Raw genomic sequence first — 11,039 nt, forward strand, 5'->3', positions numbered from 1 at the left:
GAATGTGATGAAAGTAATAAAAGCTGAAATAAATCATTCTCTCTACTATTATTCTGATATTTCACATTCTTAAAATAAAGTGGTGATCCTAACTGATCTAAGACAGGGAATGTTTACTAGGATTAAATATCAGGAATTGTGAAAAACTGAGTTTAAATGTAGTTGGCTAAGGTGTATGTAAACTTCCGACTTCAACTGTAGGTTGGGCATCTGAAAGATTCAAGACCCTTTAATGACACAAAAATCTGTCAGTCAGTCAGTCAATCCATCCATCCATCCATCCATCCATCCATCCATCCATCCATCCATCCATCCATCCATCCATCCATCCATTCATTCATTCATTCATTCATTCATTCATTCATTCATTCATCCATCCATCCATCCATCCATCCATTCATCCATCCATCCATCCATCCATCCATCCATCCATCCATCCATCCATCCATCCATCCATTCATTCATTCATTCATTCATTCATTCATTCATTCATTCATCCATCCATCCATTCATTCGTTGATCCATTCATCCATCCATCATGTGTGTTCTGTGTCTCCAGAGCTGCCCACATGCCTGCTGTGTGTGTGTCTGACCGGCTCTGTGTACTGTGAGGAGGTCGTTCCAGAGATGACTGCTGTGCCCACCCTGCCCAAGGAGACCGCCTACCTCTACGCCCGCTATAACAAGATCAACAAGATCACCAATAAAGACTTTGCAGAAATCGGTGAGTAGGGGTTGAAACATACAGGAAAGTTTAAAGTTAGGAAGTTAACTGATTTTTCCAAACGTCCTGGTTAGAGGATTCTCTCCTTGCTTATTTACAACTGAAGCCAGATATCTGGGAAATTCAGGATTTCTAGAAACCTGGGAAATAATACTACTGGAACACGTCCTACATATATAATACTACTGGAACACGTCCTACATATATAATACTAATGGAACATGTCCTACATATATAATACTACTGGAACACGTCCTACATATATAATACTAATGGAACATGTGCTACATATATAATACTAATGGAACACGTCCTACATATATAATACTAATGGAACATGTCCTACATATATAATACTACTGGAACACGTCCTACATATATAAAACTACTGGAACATGCCCAACATATATAATACTACTGGAACATGTGCTACATATATAATACTAATGGAACACGTCCTACATATATAATACTAATGGAACATGTGCTACATATATAATACTAATGGAACACGTCCTACATATATAATACTACTGGAACATGTGCTACATATATAATACTACTGGAACACGTCCTACATATATAATACTACTGGAACATGCCCAACATATATAATACTACTGGAACACGTCCTACATATATAATACTACTGGAACACGTCCTACATATATAATACTACTGGAACATGTGCTACATATATAATACTACTGGAACACGTCCTACATATATAATACTACTGGAACATGTGCTACATATATAATACTACTGGAACACGTCCTACATATATAATACTACTGGAACATGCCCAACTTATATAATACTACTGGAACACGTCCTACATATATAATACTACTGGAACATGCCCAACTTATATAATACTACTGGAACATAGTATTAGGTCCCGTGTGGCTCAGTTGGTAGAGCATGGCGCTTGCAACGCCAGGGTTGTGGGTTCAATTCCCACGGGGGACCAGGGTTCAATTCCCATGGGGGGACCAGGATGAATATGTATGAACTTTCCAATTTTGTAAGTCGCTCTGGATAAGAGCGTCTGCTAAATGACTTAAATGTAAATGTAAATAATACTACTGGAACATGCCCAACATATGCAGAGGAACATTCATTCAGGGAAGAAAGAAATATTAACAGATGGACATTTTCTTGGCCTTGTGGAGGGTCTGTAGACATATGGTGGATATCGACATGCCTCTTTTAGTTGGGCATATGTTTGTGTTTGTGGATGTTATGTAGGCCCCTCGAGGCCCGGCCTTGGACCTTTACTGACATAAGTAGAGTCACATCTGGATTTAAAGCTGGCGAGACAGAATGTCTGGCAAACTCTCTCAGCTCTCTATCCCAGTTTTAGATTTACACTGTAGAAGTTTAAGCTCCCAGAAGGATAGTTCTGAATCATCCATATTGCTGTGTGTACATGTGAAAATAGTCTAAATATTGCTTAACTTACTTTATTTATTGATCAACATTCCTATCAGAGCATGAGGGCTACAGCTTAGCAGTGCTATGTGTTAGATAAAACAGCAATTTCGCAAGTTTACAAACCTCGAATCGACAATTAAGTTCTAATCTATTCTACTCCAATCTATTCTATGCCAGAGACTCTGAAGGGGATCGACCTGACGGGGGACCTGTTCTCTGAACTTAAGTTCGATTCTGATTCTAGAATTAGAGTATGTTCTTTGTCCTACGTTCTATTCCATCTTATCTCCAGTGACTCTGAAGCGGATCGACCTGACGGGGAACCTGATCTCGGAGATCCAGGACGGAGCGTTCTCCAAGCTTACCCTGTTGGAGGAACTCAATTTGGCTGAGAACCATCTGGTCAAGCTACCCATGCTGCCCGGCAAGCTCACCACCTTCAACGCCAACCACAACCAACTCAAAACCAAAGGGGTCAAGGCCAACGCCTTCAAGGTATGTTTCAGTCCATTATACTCCCAAGTGGTGTATTAAGACACTCAACAACAATGTTTCCATCCCACTGGGATCTTTGTCAGGTAAGACCGTTCAGGATCTTTGTCAGGTAAGACCGTTCAGGATCTTTGTCAGGTAAGACCGTTCAGGATCTTTGTCAGGTAAGACAGTTCAGGATCTTTGTCAGGTAAGACCGTTCAGGATCTTTGTCAGGTGAGACCGTTCAGGATCTTTGTCAGGTAAGACCGTTCAGGATCTTTGTCAGGTAAGACCGTTCAGGATCTTTGTCAGGTAAGACCGTTCAGGATCTTTGTCAGGTAAGACAGTTCAAGACATTGTGTAGCTAGCTATAATGTAAGCCACCTTGGGTGCTTGACTGTGGCTCGTCAGGTGTCTGATTGGAGCATTTCCAGGACTTCCCTCCTCTTAATAACATACATGTTATAGCATGTTGGAAGGATGGAGTCGTAAAAAGCAATGAGAAATAATCCTTATATAATAATAATGAGGGGCGGCAGCGTAGCCTAGTGGTTAGAGTGTAGAGGCGGCAGCGTAGCCTAGTGGTTAGAGTGTAGAGGTGGCAGGTAGCCTAGTGGTTAGAGTGTAGAGGCGGCAGCGTGTCCTAGTGGTTAGAGTGTAGAGGCGGCAGCGTAGCCTAGTGGTTAGAGTGTAGAGGTGGCAGCGTAGCCTAGTGGTTAGAGTGTAGAGGTGGCAGCGTAGCCTAGTGGTTAGAGTGTAGAGGCGGCAGCGTTGCCTAGTGGTTAGAGTGTAGAGGTGGCAGCGTAGCCTAGTGGTTAGAGTGTAGAGGTGGCAGCGTAGCCTAGTGGTTAGAGTGTAGAGGTGGCAGCGTAGCCTAGTGTAGAGGCGGCAGCGTGTCCTAGTGGTTAGAGTGTAGAGGCGGCAGCGTAGCCTAGTGGTTAGAGTGTAGAGGTGGCAGCGTAGCCTAGTGGTTAGAGTGTAGAGGCGGCAGCGTAGCCTAGTGGTTAGAGTGTAGAGGTGGCAGCGTAGCCTAGTGGTTAGAGTGTAGAGGTGGCAGCGTAGCCTAGTGGTTAGAGCGTAGAGGTGGCAGCGTAGCCTAGTGGTTAGAGTGTAGAGGTGGCAGCGTAGCCTAGTGGTTAGAGTGTAGAGGTGGCAGCGTAGCCTAGTGGTTAGAGTGTAGAGGCGGCAGCGTAGCCTAGTGGTTAGAGTGTAGAGGCGGCAGGTAGCCTAGTGGTTAGAGTGTAGAGGCGGCAGCGTACCCTAGTGGTTATAGTGTAGAGGTGGCAGGTAGCCTAGTGGTTAGAGTGTAGAGGGGGTAGGTAGCCTAGTGGTTAGAGTGTAGAGGTGGCAGCGTAGCCTAGTGGTTAGAGTGTAGAGGTGGCAGCGTAGCCTAGTGGTTAGAGCGTAGAGGTGGCATTGTAAATAAGAATTTGTTCTTAACTGACTTGCCTAGTTAAATAAAAATAAAAAATAAAATAAGGTTGTTGATTTTGCTCTGTATTTTCATACAGAAACTGAGGCAGCTGGTTAACCTGTTCCTCGGAGACAATGAGCTGGAGGCCGTGCCAGTGATCCCTGAGAGCGTCCGCATTATTCACCTACAGGTCAGTACCACACACTAGACTCAGACTAGACACTACAGAATGAGTTCAAAACGGCATGCATAGGAGTCTGAGTTTATCCTCAAGCACCCAGAAATCTGAGTGCTTAACCTGACTGCTTGACCTGACCAGGAAAAAGTATTGAAATGGTCAATACCTCTGCTGTCTTCATGTTGGTGAAAAAGCACTGCTCTCTGGTGCTGTCTGGGGTTCCTCCTGACTAGGATAGCTCTAATGTCTGGGGTTCCTCCTGACTAGGATAGCTCTAATGTCTGGGGTTCCTCCTGACTAGGATAGCTCTAATGTCTGGGGTTCCTCCTGACTAGGATAGCTCTAATGTCTGGGCCCTGAGTTCCTCCTGACTAGGATAGCTCTAATGTCTGGGCCCTGAGTTCCTCCTGACTAGGATAGCTCTAATGTCTGGGGTTCCTCCTGACTAGGATAGCTCTAATGTCTGGGGTTCCTCCTGACTAGGATAGCTCTAATGTCTGGGGTTCCTCCTGACTAGGATAGCTCTAATGTCTGGGGTTTCTCCTGACTAGGATAGCTCTAATGTCTGGGGTTCCTCCTGACTAGGATAGCTCTAATGTCTGGGGTTCCTCCTGACTAGGATAGCTCTAATGTCTGGGGCCTGAGTTCCTCCTGACTAGGATAGCTCTAATGTCTGGGGTTCCTCCTGACTAGGATAGCTCTAATGTCTGGAGTTCCTCCTGACTAGGATAGCTCTAATGTCTGAGGTTCCTCCTGACTAGGATAGCTCTAATGTCTGGGGTTCCTCCTGACTAGGATAGCTCTAATGTCTGAGGTTCCTCCTGACTAGGATAGCTCTAATGTCTGGGGTTCCTCCTGACTAGGATAGCTCTAATGTCTGGGGTTCCTCCTGACTAGGATAGCTCTAATGTCTGGGGTTCCTCCTGACTAGGATAGCTCTAATGTCTGGGGTTCCTCCTGACTAGGATAGCTCTAATGTCTGGGGTTCCTCCTGACTAGGATAGCTCTAATGTCTGGGGTTCCTCCTGACTAGGATAGCTCTAATGTCTGGGGTTCCTCCTGACTAGGATAGCTCTAATGTCTGGGGTTCCTCCTGACTAGGATAGCTCTAATGTCTGGGGTTCCTCCTGACTAGGATAGCTCTAATGTCTGGGGTTCCTCCTGACTAGGATAGCTCTAATGTCTGGGGTTCCTCCTGACTAGGATAGCTCTAATGTCTGGGGTTCCTCCTGACTAGGATAGCTCTAATGTCTGGGGTTCCTCCTGACTAGGATAGCTCTAATGTCTGGGGCCTGAGTTCCTCCTGACTAGGATAGCTCTAATGTCTGGGGCCTGAGTTCCTCCTGACTAGGATAGCTCTAATGTCTGGGGTTCCTCATGACTAGGATAGCTCTAATGTCTGGGGTTCCTCCTGACTAGGATAGCTCTAATGTCTGGGGTTCCTCCTGACTAGGATAGCTCTAATGTCTGAGGTTCCTCCTGACTAGGATAGCTCTAATGTCTGGAGTTCCTCCTGACTAGGATAGCTCTAATGTCTGGGGCCTGAGTTCCTCATGACTAGGATAGCTCTAATGTTTGGAGTCTGAGTTCCTCCTGACTAGGATAGCTCTAATGTCTGGGGTTCCTCCTGACTAGGATAGCTCTAATGTCTGGGGCCTGAGTTCCTCCTGACTAGGATAGCTCTAATGTCTGGAGCCTGAGTTCCTCATGACTAGGATAGCTCTAATGTCTGGGGCCTGAGTGCCTCCTGACTAGGATAGCTCTAATGTCTGGGGCCTGAGTTCCTCCTGACTAGGATAGCTCTAATGTCTGGAGCCTGAGTTTCTCCTGACTAGGATAGCTCTAATGTCTGGAGCCTGAGTTCCTCCTGACTAGGATAGCTCTAATGTCTGGGGTTCCTCCTGACTAGGATAGCTCTAATGTCTGGGGCCTGAGTTCCTCCTGACTAGGATAGCTCTAATGTCTGGGCCCTGAGTTCCTCCTGCTCATACATGATCAAGAAAAACTCCTAGAGTAGGGATTACCCTTACCCAAAGATGGGCAACTGATGGCCCAGAACTCAGAATTTACTGTTGAGAGCTAGAGTAAAAGGTCAGGGCTACTGGTAAAATGCATGAGAGTTAAAGCTGCAATGTGTCACTTTTTGGGCGACTCGACCAAATTCACATAGATATGTGTTTTATAGATATGTCATTCTCATTGAAAGCAAGTCTAAGAAGTGGTAGATCTGTTCTATGTGCAGTATTTCTATGCGTCCCATTCTCAAGTTTAGTTTTTGCATCTTTTACTTTCGGTTTTGTCCACCAGCTTCAAACAGTTAAAAAATACAATATTTTTGGTTATGGAAAATATATTTCACAGTGGTTTAGATGGTACAATAATTCTCAACACTCTACATTCTCTACACACAGTGCATATTTGTCACATAAACGGACATTTTTTGCAACACGGAAATGGCGGAGCTATTTCTGCATATTGCACCTTTAAGTACTTTAACTGCACAAATCACTTGACTGCATGTGCCGGTATGGATGTGCGTATGCAGACCCGTGTGCCACTGTGGCCCCACATGAGTCATTACCATCTCAAAGTTGCCCATCCCTGTCCTAGAGTAATAATGATCCTGCTCTTCCTCTCTCTTTTCTCTACAGAACAACAACATCACCGATGTCACCTCCGACACGTTCTGTAACGGCAACAACACGTACTACGTCAGACCCAACCTGATGGAGGTGAGGTTGGATGGAAACCCAGTGCTGCTGTCCAAGTCGCCCGACAGCTTCACCTGCCTCAACTCTCTTCCCGTCGGGAAGTACCGCTAAACAGAAGACTCCCTGGGGAGAAAAAGGTCTTCTGTAAGGTTGCAAACTTTCGGTAACTTTTTCCAAAATTCCCAGGTTTTCCATAAATCCTACTTGGAGGTGTCCTGGAATCAGGAGGGAATCGGGAATACTCCAAACAGGATTTCTGTAGAACTAGGGGATTTAGGGAAGAGTTTTACGGCGTTAATGGACTTCCTGGTTATATAACGTTACAGTAGTAAAACAGACAGCTTTCAGCCAGACAAGCCAGACAGACACGTTCTGAATAGATTCAATTCCCTATTCTACTTCACGAAGACAAGACCATCTGATATGACTGGTCGTCTACACCATGCATTCCATTTCTGTCTGAACGTTTCTTCTGTAAAAATTGTGCCCAGGTCTTTCTCAGTGTCTTTCAGAAGGCTAGTGGATTCGGACTGAAAACGTTAGCGTGTTCACTTTAGCATGCTACGTCAGGCTTCCTCTCTGTGTTGTTTCTGATTTAATTTCCTTTACCTTTTAGACACGTCTTGAACATAAACTTGATGAGCTAAAGGGTCTGAAGCCTTTGTAAATACATCTTTTTTTCAACGTCTGCTTCTGCCTAATGTATGAATTATGACTTCTTCAACATGTCGAGTCAAGCTTTTGGCTTTCTGAATTCTGTGAATTACCTTCATGTAAACTGGTTCTTAAGTAGAAGTTGACAATAAATGTATCTTTGAAATACGCAGCCTGTAGTAATGTGAACCTAATGCGCCTGTGTCTCAACATTGTAAGCTTTGATATTGAAGTGGTGGAATCAGAGGTGGTATGATCCTTTTCTAAAGTCCTTTTAGGAATTAGGAATTATTACCTGTGATTATTACCTGTGATTATTTCATGTGATTATTACCTGTTATAATTTCATGTGATTATTTCCTGTGATTATTACCTGTGATTACTACATGTGATTAATTCCTGTGATTATTACCTGAGGTTATCACCTGTGATTATCACCTGTGATTATCACCTGTGATTATCACCTGTGGTTATTACCTGTGATTATCACCTGTGGTTACTACCTGTGGTTACTACATGTGATTACTACCTGTGGTTACTACCTGTGGTTACTACATGTGATTATTACCTGTGGTTACTACCTGTGGTTACTACATGTGATTATTACCTGTGGTTACTACATGTGATTATTACCTGTGGTTACTACCTGTGATTATTACCTGTGGTTACTACCTGTGGTTACTACATGTGATTATTACCTGTGGTTACTACCTGTGGTTACTACATGTGATTATTACCTGTGGTTACTACCTGTGGTTACTACATGTGATTATTACCTGTGGTTACTACATGTGATTATTACCTGTGGTTACTACATGTGATTATTACCTGTGGTTACTACCTGTGGTTACTACATGTGATTATTACCTGTGGTTACTACCTGTGATTATTACCTGTGGTTACTACCTGTGGTTACTACATGTGATTATTACCTGTGGTTACTACATGTGATTATTACCTGTGGTTACTACATGTGATTATTACCAGTGGTTACTACCTGTGGTTACTACATGTGATTATTACCTGTGGTTACTACATGTGATTATTACCTGTGGTTACTACCTGTGGTTACTACATGTGATTATTACCTGTGGTTACTACATGTGATTATTACCTGTGGTTACTACATGTGATTATTACCTGTGGTTACTACCTGTGGTAACTACCTGTGATTATTACCTGTGGTTACTACCTGTGGTTACTACATGTGATTATTACCTGTGGTTACTACATGTGATTATTACCTGTGGTTACTACCTGTGATTATCACCTGTGATTCTGACCTGTGGTTATCACCTGTGATTATCACCTGTGATTACTACGTGTGGTTATTACCTGTGATTACTACGTGTGGTTATTACCTGTGATTACTACGTGTGGTTATTACCTGTGATTACTACGTGTGGTTATTGCCTGTACAGTAAAAACTACAAAATGTTATTTGACTGTGGCTGTGTTTTTATATATTTTAATACAATTAAACCCTGCATGAACGTCAACCAAACAAAACCCATCTGGTTTTCCGAGTGTCATTTTTAAACAACAACAACCATTAACATCGAGTGTCATTTGTAAACAACAACAACCATTAACATTGACACGGTATAGAGAAGTGATTAACAGAGAACTATAGAGTCAGTTGGTCCTCTTAACAGAGAAGTATAGAGTTAGTTAGTCCTCTTAACAGAGAAGTATAGAGTTAGTTGGTCCTCTTAACAGAGAAGTATAGAGTTAGTTGGTCCTCTTAACAGAGACGTATAGAGAGTTAGTTGGTCCTCTTAACAGAGAAGTATAGGGAGTTAGTTGGTCCTCTTAACAGAGAAGTATAGAGTTCGTTGGTCCTCTTAACAGAGAAGTATAGAGTTAGTTGGCCCTCTTAACAGAGAAGTATAGAGTTAGTTGGTCCTCTTAACAGAGAAGTATAGAGTTAGTTGGTCCTCTTAACAGAGACGTAGGGAGTCAGTTGGTCCTCTTAATTAACAGAGAAGTATAGAGTCAGTTGGCCCTCTTAACAGAGAAGTATAGAGTTAGTTGGTCCTCTTAACAGAGAAGTATAGAGTTAGTTGGTCCTCTTAACAGAGAAGTATAGAGTTAGTTGGTCCTCTTAACAGAGAAGTATAGGGAATTAATTGGTCCTCTTAACAGAGAAGTATAGGGAATTAATTGGTCCTCTTAACAGAGAAGTATAGAGTTAGTTGGTCCTCTTAACAGAGAAGTATAGAGTTAGTTGGTCCTCTTAACAGAGAAGTATAGAGTTAGTTGGCCCTCTTAACAGAGACGTATAGAGAGTTAGTTGGTCCTCTTAACAGAGAAGTATAGGGAGACAGTTGGGCCTCTTAACAGAGAAGTATAGGGAGACAGTTGGGCCTCTTAACAGAGAAGTATAGTGAGTCAGTTGGTCCTCTTAACAGAGAAGTATAGAGTTAGTTGGCCCTCTTAACAGAGAAGTATAGAGTCAGTTGGCCCTCTTAACAGAGAAGTATAGAGTTAGTTGGTCCTCTTAACAGAGAAGTATAGAGTTAGTTGGTCCTCTTAACAGGGAAGTATAGGGAGTTAGTTGGTCCTCTTAACAGGGAAGTATAGAGAGTTAGTTGGTCCTCTTAACAGAGAAGTATAGGGAATTAGTTGGTCCTCTTAACAGAGAAGTAGAGGGAGTTAGTTGGTCCTCTTAATTAACAGAGAAGTATAGAGCTAGTTGGTCCTCTTAACAGAGAAGTAGAGGGAGTTAGTTGGTCCTCTTAATTAACAGAGAAGTATAGAGCTAGTTGGTCCTCTTAACAGAGAAGTATAGGGAGTTAGTTGGTCCTCTTAACAGAGAAGTATAGGGAGTTAGTTGGTCCTCTTAACAGAGAAGTATAGGGAGTTAGTTGGTCCTCTTAACAGAGAAGTATAGTGAGTCAGATGGTACTATTAACAGAGAAGTATAGGGAGTCAGATGGTCCTCTTAATTAACAGAGAAGTATAGAGTTAGTTGGTCCTCTTAACAGAGAAGTATAGTGAGTCAGATGGTACTCTTAACAGGGAAGTATAGGGAGTCAGATGGTACTCTTAACAGAGAAGTATAGGGAGTCAGATGGTACTCTTAACAGAGAAGTATAGGGAGTCAGATGGTACTCTTAACAGAGAAGTATAGGGAGTCAGATGGTCCTCTTAACAGAGAAGTATAGTGAGTCAGATGGTACTCTTAACAGAGAAGTATAGGGAGTCAGATGGTACTCTTAACAGAGAAGTATAGGGAGTCAGATGGTCCTCTTAACAGAGAAGTATAGAGTCAGATGGTCCTCTTAACAGAGAAGTATATGGAGTCAGATGGTACTCTTAACAGAGAAGTATAGGGAGTCAGATGGTACTCTTAACAGAGAAGTATAGGGAGTCAGATGGTCCTCTTAACAGAGAAGTATAGGGAGTTAGTTGGTCCTCTTAACAGAGAAGTATAGAGTTAGTTGG

At 42.9% G+C, this 11,039-nt stretch overlaps 1 protein-coding gene across 1 annotated transcript in view; it reads left to right on the plus strand.

Moving 5' to 3' along the window:
* The window catches only part of LOC129851345 (mimecan-like), a 34,717-nt gene extending 25,612 nt beyond the window's left edge, over positions 1-9,105 (plus strand). Inside the window, exons 3-6 of the mRNA XM_055917812.1 lie at positions 560-724; positions 2,454-2,656; positions 4,147-4,239; positions 6,879-9,105. Of these exons, the coding sequence (XP_055773787.1) occupies positions 560-724; positions 2,454-2,656; positions 4,147-4,239; positions 6,879-7,049 (632 nt within the window). The 3' untranslated portion in view covers positions 7,050-9,105. The remainder of the gene's footprint in view (positions 1-559; positions 725-2,453; positions 2,657-4,146; positions 4,240-6,878) is intronic.
* The last annotated feature ends 1,934 nt before the right edge of the window (positions 9,106-11,039 follow it).

This window comes from Salvelinus fontinalis, chromosome 3 (assembly GCF_029448725.1).
Source record: "Salvelinus fontinalis isolate EN_2023a chromosome 3, ASM2944872v1, whole genome shotgun sequence".
NCBI lineage: Eukaryota > Metazoa > Chordata > Actinopteri > Salmoniformes > Salmonidae > Salvelinus > Salvelinus fontinalis.